Genomic DNA, 18,755 nt, shown 5'->3' with positions numbered 1-18,755 from the left:
ATAAACGTTAGCATCTTCTGGTTAATTTCTCGTTTAGGTTGATCACGTTTTTTTCATAATTTAAATGTCAGCTAATCCGCCATGCAAATTAGATTCTAAGATACGTAACTCAACCCGTAGTGCACTAAACTTTCTAGAAGCTTAATCCTAAAGCATGCCGTAAATTGTATTTTTTTAAATTCATATTTGTACTACATGTAGTTTATCTCTTTGTCCATCACTAGATTAAAAATAAAACAAAAATTGACATACGATTTATTTAGATAAGGAATTTATAATCCTTTGAATTTGAATATGCTCTTGAACACCGAATTTTTGAGAAACTTTCCAAGTACTGGATAATGTGAGTACCCATTTGGATTTGCATGGACCATTATTGATTTCATCACTGTAGTTTAATTATCTTCATCTCTCATTCAGCAAAGAATTATAAACAGCCGAATAAATAAATAAGTAAACACGAAACAAAAACATCGAAGTGCTTACTATATATGTGTAAGGCCAAAACTCAAATTAAATGACAAGACCCTGTCGCCTGTCCCAGCAAAAGTCTCTCAATCCGCCGTGGAATAGGCCAACAACACGTTTTTATGATCTCTTACTCTACAGTGTATTAAGAGCATGATTACTGGTGTAACTCTCTGGGTTACTCTCTGTATTGGGGCCCAAATTTGTAATATAAAACCTATATTTTAGTCCAATATGAAGAGTATCGGTTCTGTGGGAAGGGTTTGGAGCAACAGCTTAAGTAACGCGACGTGGCCATTTGTGATTGGTGGATTCAGAAATATAAAAGGTAATTTTTTTTTTCCTCATTTTTTTTTCATTCTTTCCCGACATCTCTCTCCTCTCTCGTCTCTCTCGTCCGTGGGAGATAAACAGGCGAATCAACAACCATCAGAAAAATCAACTGATTACCATCGAATCGTTGATTTTTCCGGCTAAATCTCGATGGTTGGAGACTGAATTGAAGACTGAATTGGCGTAACCCAGCCTCCGGGTATGAACCCACCAATAAACAAGGTCTTAGGGTTTATAAAGAAGACCCCCAAAACTCAAAATCCTCAATCTTAGTACAATCTCAATCAATGGACAAGTACGAGAAGCTCAAGAAGGTCGGTGAAGGAACATACGGTAAAGTCTACAAAGCAATGGAGAAAACCACCGGTAAACTCGTAGCCCTGAAGAAGACAAGACTCGAGATGGACGAAGAAGGTATACCACCAACGGCACTACGCGAAATCTCTCTTCTCCATATGCTTTCTCAATCACTCTACATCGTTATGGTATAGAGCTCATGAGGTTTTGCTTGGTTCTACTCATTACTCTACTGCTGTTGATATGTGGTCTGTTGGTTGCATATTTGGTTAGTGCTCTATCGTGTTTTAATTTATACCCTTTTGAATTCGTCTTTGTTCTCTACTTGTTTGCGTTATTGATGTTTCCTACTAATTTTTTGGCAGCCGAGATGATTAGGAGGCAAGCTCTTTTCCCTGGTGATTCTGAGTTTCAGCAGCTGCTTCAGATTTTCAGGTTATTTGCTTCATAGTTTTGATGCCTAGGAATCAGTCTAGCACCTTAGTTCATTAGGTTCAGTTCTTGTGAACTTATTTAGATCATAGGACTCAATCTAATGTATATCTTAAAACATGGTTTTGTTTTGGGTTATGGAGATTGCTAGGAACACCAACTGAGCAGCAATGGCCCGGTGTAATGCCATTGCGTGACTGGCATGTGTATCCGAAGTGGGAATCGCAAGACTTATCACGTGATGTTCCATCTCTATCTCCTGAGGAATTGATCTTCTCACGGTAATACTCTTCTTAAATATGACCATCGCCGGATTTTTCTGTGGCCTAAGATTCTCTGATCTCTTTAGTAGATTAAAAGTCTGATTCTTTCTGTTGGGGTTTCTAAGTTGATGATAATTTGTTTGATCTAATGCAGCAAATGCTGAGGTACAATCCAGCTGATAGAATCTCAGCAAAAGTAGCTATGGATCATCCCTACTTTGACAGCCTTGACAAATCTCAGTTCTGACCACTGGCAAATTGCAGGCTTCTATTACCGATCAGGCTTCTCTTTGGAGTTTTGAAGCTAATGGCTCAAATTTCTTTTCACCACCATCATCTTGGTGTCTTATTCTGTGTGCTTAAAGAGATATTTGTACTTACATAAAAGAAACTGAATAGCTTGTTTGTCTAATTGAAGAGAAAACAAATGTGTTATTTGCTACTACGTTATAACCACAATTGCTATTCAAATAGACAAGTAAATTACAGATCACATGGTATTACACAATTGAGAAAACAGGACAAGATACAGAGATCTCCAAAGCTGATTAATGTAAACCGCTGATACATGTATGTTTCATTCATGTGAGCGGTTATGTCTTCTTCCAAAGCCTCAACAACCACACTTTTCCTTTGCTTGGAGGGGGACATTACTTGCTTTTATTTTAGCTAAGCATTTACTACTTAAGATATATTGCTTATGTTAATCGACTCCGCAGCATAAACAACCAAAATTACGACAATGTCAAGAAAATCAGACCACGCTGAACAGTTTCATATAAGGTTTCTTGATTCAAGTCTGCTTACCATTTCCTTCTATCTACTGATTTTTGCAGTCTCAGATGATCAGATCATGGATGCTTGTTAATATTTGGTCAAATGACAATATCAAATTTGTAAACCGATCTCTTAAATTTAATATTCTACAGATATGGGCATTCGAAATGATGTTCATGATACATAAATGCATGATCTTTTGCAAAAAAACTTGATTGAGCATATCAGACAAAAATTTGGTGCAACCGCACAATAAATCTTATTCCAAATTCTGTTTAATATGTTTAATATTTTCAATTTTATAAAATATGTTTACTATTCCGAATTTTGTAAAATATGTTTAATATTCTAAAGTTTGTAAAAAATTGTTTTCTATTTTATGTAATATAAAAAAAAAAATTGTTTTATCATTTTAGATAATTAAAATTTGATAATTAATAAACAAAAATTAAAAAATTATTATTTAAATGCTTGAGTAACCTCTTTGGAGTTCTCTAGTAATAGGGTGATTTTGCTTAAGTTCTCTTAGAGTTACTTAACTTAATTTATGATTATTTATATAATTAATTAATGTGAGAGTAACTATAGTGGGTTACTCCACTAATGATGGTCTAACAATATAAAGATACGCAAAATCTTTTACCTCATTTTCATGAACAAACTTAGGAAAAAGAAACCCTCTTTTTTTTTTTTTTTTTTGGGACTGGCCCTTCCCCAATATAAAAGGTCAGATACATGTTATATATATCATCAAAAACGTCACTTTACGTCAAACACAAAAGCAAAAATGTTGGAAGACCTTTAGGTGATGAACATGATCAGTAAATTATTCTCCACGACGGTGATAGGTGACTCTATACACGTGGTAACTTCTGAGGGTACAAGACATATGACACGTGTGATATATGCTATTACAAAACTGGCATTATGCTATGAACACGATATAGCTAGGAGAGAATAATTATGCATTTGCCTTTAGTGCGAAGTGCCTTTTTCTTGTTTTGGTTGATCTGGTGCAAAATACTGACCAGAAACAATATTTGAACAAGAATCAGTATGTGTAAAATGTATGTACGTATGTTATGCAATATGCAATGAACTTCTACACGTTGACACTCTTTGCCGTGTCCCTATCCTCATAACCAAACACGTCCCCACCTATTGGATAGTCCAAAAACACTAAACAATCTCAACTATAAAACCAAACCCAGTTAGATTATTGTGATTTAAAATTGAATCGGAAACAAACCAAAATCGACATATTTATACCTCTACTTAATATATGGATTTTTTTTTTTTTGATATATGGATTTTATTATATACGTTTTGGTATTCTTAAAAGCTTTTAATTTCCTTACGTTATATATTGGTTGTAAGTTTTGTAACTAGTCCAAAAAAGAGAAGCAAAGCACTTAACTCGTCGTATATATGTCAAATGTGTTATCGAATAGGGCCAACTGACCAAGTCGCCAACGACGCCAAGAGATTCTAGTTTCAGTCTCTACACCAAGTCTTGTGAACAAAAAACTATTTCCTAATTTGTTTCTCTCTTAAAAAAAAAAACAAATCAAATGTTGTACACCAACTTTAAACTCATCCGAATTTAACTAAAAATCTTAATTTGATTAACTGACCGGATTACACAAATCGAAATAATAAGCCCAAGAGAGACATACAAATATACAATCATTCGGCCCAACTAGTCGAGGATGTTTACGACATCGTTTTTAACGAAACGTCCACGTGGATTTGTTTCTTCCTCGCGATTGAAAAAGGGCGTAAACCCTAATTTCCCAAAATCGCACCCCAGACCACACACAGTCAGAGAAACACAAGTATGAATCTTCCATCATCAACACAAACAACAACGACGGCGACGTCAACCTCGCCGTCCTCCGATGCATCGGAAACCAATTTAACAGAAAGATGCGACGATTGCGGAAGCCGAGACTCCTGGGTGATACACACAGTGCGTCTCCGCGGCACTCTCCGCTACTTCTGCACACATTGCCTCCTCCGCAACCATCCGACGTCGTTTTGCCCCATCTGCTTCGGCTTCTACGATTCATCCCCGCCGCACACTTTCCGCCGCGTCGCTTGCTCCAATTCCAAGTGCCACTCCTTGACTCACATCCACTGCGCCGACGAAACCAAACCCGCTTCTTCCTACCTCTGTCCTCCTTGCCGGAACCCTAATTCATTCTCCTTCTTCCGCCTTATCGTCGACGAAAACGGCTCTCGCTCAATCGACAAATCTCTCTCCGAAGCCTTCTTATGCGCCGCCAAGATCGCTGCTTCTTCAATGAACAAGGCTGTTATCGCAGCCAAGTGTGATGCTGACCGGAGAGGAAAAGAAGCTGCTTTGGCGAGGAAGAGAGCACGAGAGGCTCTTGAGCATGTTGTGACGCTCGACGCCAAGGAGAAGGCAAGATCGGTTGTTCCGAAGCTAAAAGAATCTTCCGTTGATCGAGTCATAGATCCTCAGAAACCAAAACAGAGTCCTGCATCTAATAATGGTACTACTGTGAAAGAAACAGAGAGCTCTGCTGCTACTACCACCAAGAACAATGGAGGAGGAGGCACAGAGAAACAGAATCCTTCAACGCAATTAGCTATAGTTAAGCAAGAAGATGATGCTTCTAGATGAAATCCGATGTTTCTTACAAGCAAAGCTGATTCCTGATTCGGTCTCAAATGTAGATTGTTGTAAGTTTATCTCACTATTTTGGTTTTGCTCATGTTATATCTCGATCGTTTACTTACAAAATGTGTAGGAATCTTTGGAACTAAATGAAATTGTTGATTTGTCATAATTTCGTTCTTCCTCGTTTATGTTTTGTAACATACTCTGGGTGATGGGATTAGTTGCAAATTTCTAGTCCATATTGTTGTGATTTGATTCACTGATTCTTGATAGAGATTGAAAGTGACATTTTCCTTCCTTTTTTATTTATGAAATGCGTAGTTCATAAAAATACAATTACCAAGGGAATTAAGATATGAGTCTGATCACACAAGACATTTCTCTTTGAGACTAAGAACAGTGTCTCTAATGGTGACCTCTGTAGGAGTTAACTCGATTCCCAAACTCTTCACTTTCTCAACACTTAGCTTGTAAATCACTGGAATTATCTCACTTGCGTCATTCCTTTAATCAAAAATCAAAATTAGTTTTTTTTTTTTATATTAAGTATTTCAGAATCTATCTGATTGTATACCGAAGATGAAAAGGATAATGAATGAACTTACTTGTCAACGAGATTCAAGTCGGGATAGAATTCGTGCAAAACCTTCTCAATGTCATTAATCGTCACAATCGGACCATCAATGATATATCTACCATTGGCTGAAGGAGTCTCGTACGCTTTGACATGAGCGAGTGCAACATCTCTCACGTCCACCAACCTACTGTTCTTATTAACGGAATCATTCTTATCTTCGATAAGACCCGCGATCAAACTAACTGAGAAATTAAGCGTTGGCTGCAAAAGTGGTCCGAGCACAAGTCCTGGATTTATTACGACCAAGTCAATCCCTTTTTCTTTTGCTAACCGCCATGCTTCAACCTCGGCCAAAGTCTTTGAGACTGCATACCAAAGCTGGGAGAAGAAAAACAAAAATGAAAAATTAAGAAAGGGTGAAAGTTTTAATGAACTCGATCAATGCTGTGTCGAGAACCTTTTTATCAGCGCAAATACTTGGATCCGAGAAGCAACTCTCGTCTATTGAGTCGTTTGGTCCCAAGGAAGGCACAGGAAACAGAACTGAGGCCATGGATGATGTTAGGATGACCCTTTTGACAGATGCCACTTTAGTGCAAGTTCCAAGGACGTTAAGTGTACCCTTTACGGCCGGGTCAATCAGCTCAATCTGCAAAAACCCTCGGAAACTCAAGCTCGTAAGTTAATGTATGAATCTTTATTACAATGTGGTATTGTCTTGTTCAAAACAAGGTGATAGATATATATAATCGTGAACAAACCTGATGATCAGTTACAGTTAATGAAACTGGAGAAGCAGTGTGGAAGACAGCGTCACATCCTTCAATTGCTTGCTCGAAAGAACCTTCGGCCAAAAGATCTGCTTTGAACAGTTTGAGTCTTTCTTTTGCACCGTCTAGTGCAAGAAGATGTTCTGTTTTCTTTGCATCCCCTAGACAACAAAAAAAACACGCATTATTTGTCAAATTGGAAAACCAAATATTTTGGACAAGATTTAATCTCGATCGGATCCCATATATTTTGTCTAGTCTTACAAAACTCAAGAGTATCCTCTCTTTCTTTTTATCACGATTTAATTTTTCTATATAACCAAGAAAAAAAAAAAAAAACCCGATGTATACAACAATGAAAAAGGAGGAGAGAAGAAGGAACAAACGTGGGTCTCGAACGGTGGCCCTAACGGTGTAGCCACGGTGGAGCAAAAGCTTCACAATCCAAGACGCTATGTAACCGGAAGCTCCCGTAACGCAAACCATTTTTCCTCCGTCGGCCATCTCTCTCTAATTGGTTTCTGTATCAGTTATGAATTTGAGCAACAACTACTATCACTTTATAAAATTTATATGCACACTTGCCTTTTTTTTTTTTTTTTGAGTCCACGTGATAAAAAACATCTTAAGTTGATTGTCTAATTACACTATAAGATTTATTACTCCATTTGGCATCTCATACTTTGACATATGCCACTTTTTGGCAATCTTTATATAGTTATATATAAAATATAATTAATTTTTGAGATTCTTTTACTTTTTAGTTACAATTTAAAAATTAAATAAAACCATTTATTAAAAATCTAAAACCAATAAATTCAGAATTTGTAATTACTAATAATCCATCAAACGTATAATTATGTTTAAGAAAATAAAAGTAAGACTCAAAATTACACAACTGTTTGGTACTTATTAGAAAAATTGGGATTTAGTACTTTAAAAACAATTATAAGAGAAGTATACTCAATATTTTTTTTCTCTCAGTTTCACTATTTTAAAATTGATAAAATTCTTTACAACAACGAGTAATGGGATAAAATATAAATGAACTTTTTAATTTATTTTTAAAAATAGTTAATTTTATTCTATTATTTGAGTTTTGTTAGTAAAATAAAGTGACAGGTAAAATGGGGAAGAGTTTTCGGAAAAGCCATTAAAAACACGCGGATCTGTGAAGTGACCTTAGTGCAGTGGCAGGAGGTAAGTCCATTTGTAGAAGGCACCATCACACCCGGGATCGAGTCCCGGCTCCTACGAATGTAGGAATTTGGCTAATGGGCTGGCCAGTTGTGGCCCAATGGTTGACAAAAAAAAAAAAAAAAAAAAAACACGCGGATCTTATTGCATGGTTTGCGTTGATTCTTTTTGTTTTTGTTTTGTTTTGATCCAACATGCCAACATGAGATCCTTTCTCCTAAGAAACGACAAATAATTATGATGGTCCACACCATTGGAGAAATATATTTAAAATATGAAACAGAAAGAAAAATAATAATTAATTAACGTGGTAGTAAAACACTTATATCTTAAATTTTATTTAAAATTTTGAAAAAACTTCATATTTTTTTAAAAAATTTTGTTGACAGCAAATTAATACAACTTTCATAAGTAAACGGATGGTTCCAAAATCTCAAGAATCCAAACAATCAAGCCCGAGTAAATAAATATATATATATATATAAAACAGCAAAGTTGTATTGAACCGAACCAAATGGTATACTAACTATGCTGCATAACAGCGATGTTAGTTAAAGACTTTAAAGTTTATGGAAAAATTATATAATTTCTATTGTATTTTTTTTTGGTAGGGATAATTTATATTGTATTTGTTTTCAATAACAAGTAAGACTGATAATTTAATTATGAAACGTATAGATCTGTGATTAAAAAGTAGGTAAACAAGTCTCTTAGGCTTGTTTCTGTAGGAATGAGCTCATTTATTCCCAAATTTTTCACTTTCTCCAAACACGTTTTGTAAGTCACAGAATTCAACTCCTTAATGTCTTCATTCCTAATAATAAATCAAAACAATTTTTTTTTTTTCTGTTAGGGTTGTAGAAATCAAAACATGATAAAAGACTTGTAAATAAATGATCAAAGATAAGAAAATCACCTATCAGCAATGCACAAATCAGGTAAGAATTCGCGCAAAACGTTTTGAATGTCGTTCATGGCCACAACCGGACCATCAATGATATATCTGCCATTGGCTGAAGGAGTCTCGAGTGCCTTGACATGAGCTAGAGCAACATCTCTCACGTCCACGAACCTATGATGGCTAGTATTTAAAGGATTCTTACCTTTCATAAGTTCCGCAATCACAGCTACCGAGAAGTTAAGAGATGAATGCAAGACTGGTCCAATCACAAGTCCTGGATTTATAACGATCAAGTCCATCTCATTGGCCTTAGCAAATCGCCATGCTGCATCTTCGGCCAAAGTCTTCGAAAGTACATACCATTGCTGGCAAGGACAAAAATAGAAAGGGTGAGAAATAATGCGAGTTCTCATAATGAAACTCATTGATGTGACAAACACACAGTCCAAAAGACCTTTTTCTCCTCAGCAAAACATGGATCGGTGAAAAAGGTTTCGTCTACTACGTCGTTTGGTCCCAACTTGGTCTCAGGAGCAAGAACTGCAGCCATAGATGATGTTAAAATGACCCTCTTGACAGAAGACACTTTAGTGCAAGTTCTTAGGACGTTAATAGTACCCTTGACCGCTGGATCAATCAGCTCAATCTGAAAAATCGAGAGTAAACTATTAAGTTTCATGAGTATCTATTATTTTAGGATTCTCTAACTTACTAAGCAAGCAAAGTTGATATTAGTGACGAACCTGAGGATCAGAGCTGACAGTGAGTGTAACCGGTGAAGCAGTGTGGAAGACACTATCGCATCCATCGATTGCTTGCTGGAATGAGCCTTCTTCTAAGAGATCTGCTTTGAATAATTTGAGTCTATCTTTTGTGCCGTCAAGTGCAAGAAGGTGTTCTGTTTTCTTTCTGTCGTCTGGCGAAAAACACATATGTGTTAAATTGATAAAGATAGATGATTCTTTAGTTTGATTTGGTAACGTTTTACTTGTTTCTGACAACTCTTAATCGTATTCGTACCGACAAAATAATTAATATCTCTTGGATTTTGCTTTAAGAGAATATTAGGTTTTGGTAATTTGTACTTGTATCTTTAAAAAGCATCTAAATGAATTTGATGGTTCAAGAGAAAAAGGTCTATATAAAAATAAGGAGAGCACAAGAAAGAAAGAAACAGAGGAGAAGGGGAACATACTAGGGTCTCGAACGGTGGCCTTGACGGTGTAGCCACGGAGGAGCAAAAGCTTGACAATCCAAGACGCTATGTAACCGGAAGCTCCGGTGACGCAGGCAACCTTGCCTCCGCCGTCCATCTCTCTTCACTTAATCTGATTAGTAGAATTAGTGTGGTTGGTAGGCTTCATTGTTAAAATGATTAACAAATTCCTTATATATAGTTAGTTGATTGCGTACCATTTTTAGTTTGACACGCAGACTTATCTCTTTGAAGACGACGTGTAACGGACACCACAATATCATAATGTCCACTATTATTATATTTTTGTAGTAATGTCCATTAATTCTGCCTAGCGACATTTTTGGTCTTATTTATTTCGTTTTTTCTGAGTCACAGACACTTTTTATTTCTGTTCTTATGAAGAAGAATCACACACGATACTAAAGAGAAACTATGGAAGACAATCTCAAAATCTATAATAGAAATTTTTAAAAATTAATATCCAAATTAGTTAGAAAATAAATAAATAATATAAAAAATGTTACCAAAAAACATTAGTTTCACAGAAAATAAAAAATAGAACTCATAACCAAATTTATAGCCTTGTTAAACTGAAAGTAAACAAATGATTTGTTAAAAGGTTATCAAAGATTGCTGCACTTGATTAAATTTTACATTTTATTCAAAAAAAAAAAAAAAACTGAAAGGATTAAGTGTTTATTAAAAGTGAACGAAACACCTAAAATATTTATATGGTCAACACGAATTTTTTCACTTTGAAACTTTGGAAAACGAAAGAATTGGACAACCATTAATTGGTTTAAGCGTTGTCTTGTCCCTTTAGTGGTATTTATGAGCATCTAAAGATAAGGGTTGATTACGTGGTTCAAGTCTTGATCATCGAGTGGGATAACCTTTGGGTTAGGTAAGTTATGGATTCATAATTAAGGTCATACGACTCGTATTCCTAATTTCATCAAGTGACTCGGCGCATCACCTCGCGTTTGGAAAGCACGAGCACAAAGAAGTCTTATTAATCAAAAATTTCGGACATATATATGGAATATCGGACCCAAAGAACCGGTTCAAGGAAACATAAAACAAAGCAAATATTTTCACAACTGCACTGCACTGCACTGCACTGCACGTAGGCTACATGTGACGTTCAGTAACGTGTTTGAGCTAAGTTACACTTATCGACATATAATGTATCTAAATCTTAATTAGTGGCCAGTATAGCCTAAGCAGTAAGCAATATATCATATAATATTTTTATAAAATGCTTAAATTTTAAAAGTTTCCACAAATTAACTTTTACAATACTAGCAAATTAACAAAACAGAGTAATTATAAATATACGAACAAAATCATAAAAGAGATTTGTCTTTGAGGCTAACAATAGTGTCGTTAAGGCTTGACTTCATAGGAGTGAACTCAATTCCCAAATTCTTCACTTTCTCCACACACACTTTGTAAAACGTTACATTCACCTCGCTTTCTCCATTCCTAAAACAAAACAAAAATTAGTTTCTGGACACTTTTGATTAAACTATTTATGGACTTTATGATAAGTAAAGAGAACTTACGTATCAGCAATAGACAGATCTGGAAATAACTCACGCAAAACCTCTTTAATGTCGTCGACACTCATATTTGGACCATCGATGACGTATCTGCCATTGGCTGAAGGAGTCTCCAAGGCTTTGATATGAGCTAAGGCAACATCTCTCACGTCCACGAACCTGTAGTATTTACTATTGAAAGGGTTGTTACCATTTATGAAATGCACAATTAGCTCCACCGAAAAATTAAGAGTTGGTTGCAAGAGTGGTCCGAATATAAATCCTGGATTCAGCACGACCATATCGATTCCGTTGTCTTTGGTAAATTGCCACGCTGCATTCTCTGCCAAAGTCTTGGCGAGTACATACCAATTCTGAAGAGTAAAAAAAAAGAGTAAGAAAGAATTCGAACCCCACAAAAAAATTGATATGTTCACAACAAAATCTTAAGGACCTCTGTCTCCCTGCATAGACTTGGATCAGAGAAGAAAGTCTCGTCCACCACGTCGCATGGCCCAATAGGAGGTTGAGGACGAAGAACCGCAGCCATGGAAGATGTTAGAATGACCCTTTTGACAGATGCAGTCTTTTTGCATGTATTAAGGACGTTCATAGTACCCTTCAAGGCTGGATCAATCAGTTCAGTCTGATTTTAAATAACAAAAAAAAATTAGTAAGTTTGTAATCTTAATTAGGCGGCCTTTACAGCAATAGAACTGACTTGGCTAAATCATGAATTATATTGCAATTCCCACAACAAAGATGAAAATAGTTGACAAACCTGAGGATCTGTGACGGTGAATAGAACCGGAGAAGCGGTGTGGAAGACAGCATCACAACCTTGGATAGCTTGTTCGAAAGAACCTTCGGCCAAAAGATCTGCTTTGAACAGTTTGAGTCTTTCTTTTGCACCGTCTAATGCAAGAAGATGTTCTGTTTTCTTCGTGTCCTCTAAAGAAAAAAAATCAACATATACGAGGTCAAAAGGCACTTCAAAATAATTCATTAATTTGATACATATTTTGGTCTTTTAGGTTAAGAAGACACAGAGCCGGGAAAAAGGAGAAAATTGGTTTAAGTCGGTCAGATGTTTTCAGTTAGTTACATCCAGATTTGGTTTTGATGGGCTGATCTAATTAATATCCTCCCTACAAATTGTACTCCTAAATCTTGGAATTGTTTCAAGGACAGAAGATATTTGGGCAGAAAGATACATATTATTTTGCGAAGAAACTAAAAAAAAAAAGGAAGAGAGAGAGAATTGTGAAACAAACTTGGGTCTCGAACGGTGGCCTTGACGGTGTAGCCACGGAGTAGCAAAAGCTTCACAATCCAAGATGCTATGTAACCGGAAGCTCCGGTGACGCAAACCAGTTTTCCTCCGTCGGCCATCTCTCTCTCTCTTCCTGTTTTTAGATGGAAGAATCTTTCTCTTCTTAAGTTCTCTGAGACTCTGACACAACATGGGAGGGTGCATTACAGTAAGGGTTAAATGCTCATGTGGAGATATTAAAGTCATGAGGGCTCACAAAATACGTACACGTATCTTTTTTCTTCTTCTCTTTTTTTAAACATCAAAAGTTACCTATGTTTTTCGCCTTTGAACGGTCCGCTTTACCGTTCCGCGTAAGTTACATGAACTTGTTTACTATTCCATAATACATGGACGTATATATTTGACTAATCAAAGTTTTATATACACTTCAACTTTATGTTGTTTTTCTTCTACCAAACAGTATATATTTATACTTTCCATTAAATATATGTTAAAGTAAATTTTGACAGGCTTAAAGTACATGCTCTAAAGCTATATATGATTAGGATCATATAAGAAGACATTTCTCTTTAAGGCTAACAATAGTGTCTCTGATGGTTTCTTCTATAGGAGTGAACTCAACTCCCAAACTCTTCACTTTCTCCACACATACTTTATATGCCATTTCATTCATCTCACTCTTTTCATTCCTACGTATAGTAGAATTCCATCAATAAAGTTTTGTTCGGTATATATATGGATTCAGCATGAGCATAAATAAAGATGAAGGGGATAAAATAACTCACTTATCAACACGACACAAATCAGGATATAACTCATGCAGAAGCTATTTAATATCTTTCATTGTTGTATTCGGATCAACAATGATATATCTGCCACTAGCAGAAGCAACCTCGAACGCTTTGATATGAGCAAACGAAACATCCCTCACGTCCACAAACCTATAGTATAAAAACTATTGGGAGGGTTTTTACCGTTTAACAGATCCACAACCACTTTTATATAGAAATTAAGAGTTGGCTGCAAAAGTGGTCCGAGCACGTTTCCTAGATTCATCACAATCAAGTCAATCCCATTTTCTTTGGAAAACTGCCAAAGTCTTCGAACATGCATACCAATGCTAGAGAGTTAAAAAAAAAAAAATAATAATAATAATTAAGTAAGAAAGAATGTGAATATTCATGAACTTATTTGCACAGGAAATTCTAAAGACCTTCATCTCCACACAAAAATTTGGATCCGAGAGAAGAAGGTTTCGTCCACCACGTCGTTTGGTCCGAAGGGAGGATTACAACCAAACCAAGAACAGCGACTTGTGGCTTCGGTTATGACGGTAAGGAGCAACAATTACCTTCTATTTTATACAAATTTATCCCCTATATAATAAAACGGAATTAATGATCTGTGGACTATACGAAAACACTTTAATTTAATCTCATTTGCCATTTCATACTTTGACATATATATATATATATTTAAAATATTCTTAGGACATTTCTCTAATTAGTTTAATAAATTTTTTTTACCTTTGCAATCTCAGAAAAGTAGAAAACATATCGAGCAAAACTGGTAAGTGGTAACGAATATATTTAGTTTATAAAACCAATTTTATATAATAAGATATTTAATTTTGTTAACAGTTTTTTTTATATAGTATATTTTTAAAATAAAACATTATAAATTTACTTTTGTATTTTCAAACCCATAATAAGGCCATAACCACAAATATGCGGCCCATATGATAGAAAACACTGTACCACGTGGCTTTTCCTATAATTTGAACCAATAGATTTTGCCGCGCATCAGTCAAACCTAGCAAGTTAGCTAAATGCGCTTGAAGCGTAAGTTAGCAAAAAATTCGTTACTTAAAACGACACAACTTCCAAAGCACTAGGCTCGGTTACGCCGAAGCAAAAACATTTTAGACACTTGCCTTAAATGATCTCTCATCCGAACCAAACAGGTTCGGACCCTAACCTCTAGGTTTATTTACACTGTCACTTTCCTCCTGTGGGAGAGAAATCACGAACTCTTCAAACAAATCTGCAAATTTGATTCCTACTTCTTCCTACCAAACCCCAAAAAACCTAATTTTCCCAGCCGTTCGATGGAGACTGGTGGGTCGCAAGAAAGTTTGGATTTTTAGGGTTTTGAATGATTCAAAAATATCTGTAAGAGTTTCAATTTTTTTTTAAAAGGTCACGTTTTTTTTTTTTGGTTGTATACCGTAAAGTATTCGTCTTTATCAAAGCTTGTTTATTTATTGATGTGAAAGGGACGATACAAGTTTCTTTGTCTCTCTTGTGTACCTCGATAGAGTTGTTAATGGCTGTTATTTATAAGGAATTGATTGTTACGACAAGAAATTAGGGGGATTTAAATTCTTGTGGACAGATTTGATTTCACATTCTTAATTAATCTGAGATTGGAACATTTATGTGTTTCATTCGTTTATGTAGGTCACGTGAAGAACATGAATAGCTTCCTTTAACGTTTTTGAAATTTGGGGCTTTCTGTAGAATTTATTCGTCTGGATTGAAGAACAGAACAGTGGTCTTCAATTTTCAGAAAATGCCAACTTCGGTAAGTGTAAGAGAGGATGATCCTCTGTTGAAGGATTTGACTGAGAAGAAGCAGAGTTTTAGGAGGAATGTGGTGTCTTTGGCCACTGAGTTGAAAGAAGCGAGGACTCGTCTCGTAGAACAGGAGCGTTCGTGTTCAAAAGAAGCCATGTCTAGGAAGGTAAGCAAGCTCTCAAAAGATATTATCAGCTATCACTTTACTTTTGTGATTTTAGTTTTTGGTTTGGATGTTGAGACTTTTGGTGAGCTGTTTGTCTATATGAGCAGGAAGCAGAAACAAGAGTTAAGAGAATGGAAGATGAAATGCTTAAACTTGGCAAGGAACTAAACAAGAAAGTTGAGCAGATTCGTGCATCGGATGTTGCTACTGAGAAGGTTAGGATTATTTTCTTAACATTTCTTGACTGTCCAGTTTATGCATAGATCTGCTTTAGCATCGACTGCAAGGATTGTTTCTCATCGGCCTTCTTATGTCTGTCTCTTCAAAGTTTGTTGGTCCATCATGTCTCTTGAACCTGAATCGGGTCTTAGTCTGCCAAAGTTCTATAGATCTTTACCGATGTAACTTATCAATTTTTATGTTTTCTTTTTGTGCAGTATGTGAAGGAATTGGGTGACATCAAGTCACAGCTTGCAGCAACACATGCAACTGCTGAGGCAAGTGCTTTGTCAGCTGAATCAGCTCAGTCTCAGTGTAGAGTGCTTTCAAAACAATTGCATGAGAGGACCGGTTCCTTAAAAGACCATGAGGACCAAGTAACTAGACTTGGTGAGCAGCTAGATAATCTACAAAAGGAGCTACAAGCTAGAGAAATTTCACAGAAGCAGCTAAGAGATGAGCTTTTCAAAGTTGAAGGTGACATTATGCGGGCTGTATCAGTGGTCAAGAAAAAGGAGAATTTTGAGGTGCGGAAATCGCTAGATGAGGATTCTCCAAAGAACTTTGAAAGAATCAACAAACTTTTGACGGCCAAAGATGATGAAATTGCAAGACTCAGAGATGAACTGAAGATTATATCGGCTCACTGGAGGTTTAAGACCAAGGAATTAGAAGATCAGGTAGCAAGGCATGCTTTAGGTTCTCTTATTTCTATGAGCTTTTTTTTGGTTTTATGTAGTAAAGCTTGTGTTCTTCTGGAGCAGGTGGAGAATCAAAGGAGAATTGATCAGGAGCTTAAAAAGAAGGTGCTGAAGTTAGAATTTTGCCTCCGCGAAACACGCATCCAAACTCGAAAACTTCAAAAGGTAAATTCACTTGCTTTTACTTGGGATAAGTAATTTCTTGAATACAGTACTAATTGAGCTGTGTTTCTGCGGGATGGTAGATGGGAGAGCGAAATGATGTGGCAATAAAAGAACTCAAGGAGCAATTGGCTGCGAAAAAACAGCATGAAGCTGATCTCGTTAGCAACCAAAACTTGTGGGACAAATCAGGTTTCAAGATTGTTGTCTCCATGTCGATGCTGATATTAGTTGCCTTTTCTAGGCGTTGAATGAGCTATGAAATAACTTCAAATCGTATTAAAGTAGCTAGACAGTATCCTAGTGTATGAAGGATTTAAGATTACACCTCTTTGTTACAACGTCTGAGTTTCCGCTTTGGTCCTACTGAGATAATATTTGAAAAGAAACAACTGGGGTTTGCTGTACAAAACCGAAACCTTAGCAAGCCTCTTGCATCAAAGAAATTAATAATGTTTTACATTCCTAGATTCTTCTTATGAAGATACTCTAAAAGAGCTTGTACTTGTGTCACAAAACTATTGTGACTCCTACATATTCTACTTCTAATGAAATAGCACTGCATGAAGAATAATCAATGTTGCCACTATAGCATGACCAAAGTGAATCTTCAAGCGTGTAGAGTCTGATGATGTTGGATTGTTCCCATTTGGTGAACCATCAAAACCGTAAACCCCTGAACCTCCTGAGGATGGATTGTTTAGAGTATTTGATGTAGGATTCGCTGGGTTAAAGATTTGTGGTGGAGTTCCAACCCTTCATAGAAATATAGAGATGTACACTTTCAGTTAGAAAAATCTGAAGAGGCTTTAAGACTACTCAACAAGACTTCAAAAGAATGCCCTTTTACCCGATTATCCCGCCTCCTGATGGTATTATAGGTGTTGATGTGACAGGAGGTTGGTTCACTGTTTGTGTTGATGGAGTTGGCGTTGGCGTTGTTGTTCCTGCTGTCGTTGGTGTTGATGAACCTGTCTGGTAAATGCAAGAACCAGTGCCTGTTACAGAACAACAATCCAAAACAAAGTCAATGAAAGTACTGAAAACAAGAAAGTAATAGAGAAACAGAGTATCCTCTGTTTTTTTTTTCACACTCACTTGGGTTGGCGCTAACTAGTGAGGCTGCACCGCCAAAATCGCAGCTTTGTGGAGAAGGGTTCTTCTGGTAATAGCTGTTGAAGGCAAATGAGGCATGGCTCTGAAGACTGATAGGTGAATAACAGTTACCTCCTTGCTGTATCTGAGAGCAATCTGCGATCCCGCAGGCATAGTCAAGAGCCTGTTGGAGTGAGGTCTGAGAGGCTCCAGGCTTTGCCACGCACCAGCTTTGACCTGAAGCCGATGGAGAGTTTGAGACAACAGGCGGTGCAAATACAGGAACTGGAACTGGAACCGTCCCTGAGGGTTGTGTTGGAGGATACTGAGTCGCAGGGTTGGTCACAGGTGGGGTGAGTGTAGGAGGAGGAATGGTTGTGACTAGAGGAGTAATAGGAACTGTTGTGGTTGGATTTGTCGGCGTTATGGTCTCCGGAGGAAATGTAGTCGGCGGTGTAGTTGTGGGGTTTGTAGGAAAGACCGTTGTGGGGTTTGTAGGAAAGACCGTTGGTGGGGTTAAGACATCATGATTTGCAGTTCTTGAGGAACAGAGTGAAAGAAGAGAAAGAAACAAGAAAGTGAAGAAGACATAACTCTGTTTCGCCATCAGAGCATGAGATTGGCTTTGTTTTTTTCTACTTCTTTCTTGTGTTGTTTATAAGTACAGAGTTGTGTGAAGAAGATGAAATTAAAAAAGCTTTGAGAATCTCTTGAAAAAATTAGGGGAGAAAAAGAAGGAAGAAGCTGACTGTACTTTACATGCAAGTGACTAAGTAAGAAAAAAGATGTTTGCTTTGCTATGAAGTCTTTTTGAGATTTGGCCTGTGACTAATCTCATCTTCTTTCTTTTCTTTATATATTTGTGTGTTGCCTTATGTTAGCCAGAAGAAAAGAAAGATAAAAACCCATTTTTGTCAGATCCGTTTCAGACATAAGCATATGCATAAAGTTCTCCAAAGTGTTTTCAAGAAAGAAGCTGCAAATTGGTATTTTTATTTTTCTTATCCAAAAAGGAGAAAAGGAAAAGACTGGTGTGCTGCAGATTAAAAGATCATGAATTTTATTAATACAATCACAATGGATTGATCTTTTGCTTAGCTCAGCAAAACCCACAAAGATTTAAAGAAACCTCACAAAGCGGAAAGATTTTGAAAAAACAAAA

At 36.5% G+C, this 18,755-nt stretch overlaps 6 protein-coding genes, 1 long non-coding RNA gene and 1 pseudogene across 12 annotated transcripts; 3 read left to right on the top strand and 5 right to left on the bottom strand.

Annotated features, from left to right (window-relative positions):
- The first annotated feature begins 849 nt into the window (after positions 1–849).
- LOC147927802 (uncharacterized) lies at positions 850–2,158 on the top strand. Its single transcript, XR_015579999.1, has 3 exons — positions 850–1,366; positions 1,464–1,811; positions 1,948–2,158. It is a non-coding gene; the product is annotated as an uncharacterized LOC147927802 (long non-coding RNA).
- Positions 2,159–4,153: 1,995 nt separating this feature from the next.
- LOC104739544 (uncharacterized) lies at positions 4,154–5,473 on the top strand. Its single transcript, XM_087484341.1, has one exon. The coding sequence runs from the start codon at positions 4,408–4,410 to the stop codon at positions 5,215–5,217; it is 810 nt and encodes a 269-aa protein (XP_087340467.1). The 5' UTR covers positions 4,154–4,407; the 3' UTR covers positions 5,218–5,473.
- A 17-nt stretch (positions 5,474–5,490) lies between these two features.
- On the bottom strand, positions 5,491–7,889 carry LOC104739543 (phenylacetaldehyde reductase-like). The gene is made up of 5 exons (XM_010459935.3): positions 6,948–7,889; positions 6,553–6,722; positions 6,249–6,440; positions 5,820–6,169; positions 5,491–5,718 (listed from the first exon to the last, which is right to left on the bottom strand). The coding sequence occupies exons 1-5, from the start codon at positions 7,063–7,065 to the stop codon at positions 5,580–5,582; spliced, it is 969 nt and encodes a 322-aa protein (XP_010458237.1). The 5' UTR covers positions 7,066–7,889; the 3' UTR covers positions 5,491–5,579.
- A 435-nt stretch (positions 7,890–8,324) lies between these two features.
- LOC104739542 (phenylacetaldehyde reductase) lies at positions 8,325–10,105 on the bottom strand. Of its 3 annotated transcripts, XM_010459934.3 has the most exons (6): positions 9,855–10,033; positions 9,403–9,575; positions 9,278–9,305; positions 9,114–9,199; positions 8,675–9,024; positions 8,325–8,572 (listed from the first exon to the last, which is right to left on the bottom strand). In XM_010459934.3, exons 1-6 carry the CDS (start codon positions 9,970–9,972, stop codon positions 8,422–8,424), a joined length of 906 nt encoding a protein of 301 aa, XP_010458236.1. In that variant the 5' UTR covers positions 9,973–10,033; the 3' UTR covers positions 8,325–8,421. The 3 variants fall into 3 exon arrangements, with proteins under 3 accessions (XP_010458236.1, XP_010458234.1, XP_087340466.1); XM_010459932.3 differs by having other exon boundaries at positions 9,114–9,305; positions 9,855–10,105; XM_087484340.1 differs by lacking the exon at positions 8,325–8,572 and having other exon boundaries at positions 8,671–9,024; positions 9,114–9,305.
- A 986-nt stretch (positions 10,106–11,091) lies between these two features.
- LOC104739541 (phenylacetaldehyde reductase) lies at positions 11,092–12,938 on the bottom strand. The gene is made up of 5 exons (XM_010459931.3): positions 12,673–12,938; positions 12,180–12,349; positions 11,853–12,044; positions 11,423–11,772; positions 11,092–11,342 (listed from the first exon to the last, which is right to left on the bottom strand). Exons 1-5 carry the CDS (start codon positions 12,788–12,790, stop codon positions 11,204–11,206), a joined length of 969 nt encoding a protein of 322 aa, XP_010458233.1. The 5' UTR covers positions 12,791–12,938; the 3' UTR covers positions 11,092–11,203.
- Positions 12,939–13,221: 283 nt separating this feature from the next.
- On the bottom strand, positions 13,222–14,120 carry LOC147927801 (phenylacetaldehyde reductase-like; annotated as a pseudogene).
- Positions 14,121–14,478: 358 nt separating this feature from the next.
- On the top strand, positions 14,479–16,960 carry LOC104739538 (nuclear envelope-associated protein 3). Of its 4 annotated transcripts, none has more exons than XM_010459930.3 (6): positions 14,479–14,845; positions 15,134–15,416; positions 15,524–15,631; positions 15,854–16,315; positions 16,400–16,501; positions 16,582–16,960. In XM_010459930.3, the coding sequence occupies exons 2-6, from the start codon at positions 15,246–15,248 to the stop codon at positions 16,747–16,749; spliced, it is 1,011 nt and encodes a 336-aa protein (XP_010458232.2). In that variant the 5' UTR covers positions 14,479–14,845; positions 15,134–15,245; the 3' UTR covers positions 16,750–16,960. The 4 variants fall into 4 exon arrangements, with proteins under 4 accessions (XP_010458232.2, XP_010458231.2, XP_087340463.1 ...); XM_010459929.3 differs by having other exon boundaries at positions 14,642–14,845; positions 15,194–15,416; XM_087484337.1 differs by having other exon boundaries at positions 14,686–14,845; positions 15,194–15,416; positions 15,854–16,501.
- LOC104739540 (uncharacterized) lies at positions 16,758–18,558 on the bottom strand. Its single transcript, XM_087484339.1, has 3 exons — positions 17,597–18,558; positions 17,349–17,496; positions 16,758–17,254 (listed from the first exon to the last, which is right to left on the bottom strand). The coding sequence occupies exons 1-3, from the start codon at positions 18,198–18,200 to the stop codon at positions 17,044–17,046; spliced, it is 963 nt and encodes a 320-aa protein (XP_087340465.1). The 5' UTR covers positions 18,201–18,558; the 3' UTR covers positions 16,758–17,043.
- Positions 18,559–18,755: the final 197 nt, after the last annotated feature.

Source organism: Camelina sativa, chromosome 14 (assembly GCF_030686135.1).
Source record: "Camelina sativa cultivar CO46 ecotype springtype chromosome 14, ASM3068613v1".
In the NCBI taxonomy this organism is placed as follows: domain Eukaryota; kingdom Viridiplantae; phylum Streptophyta; class Magnoliopsida; order Brassicales; family Brassicaceae; genus Camelina; species Camelina sativa.
The sequence above is the reverse complement of the archived record's forward strand: the minus strand, read 5'-3'. Positions and strand labels throughout refer to the sequence as shown.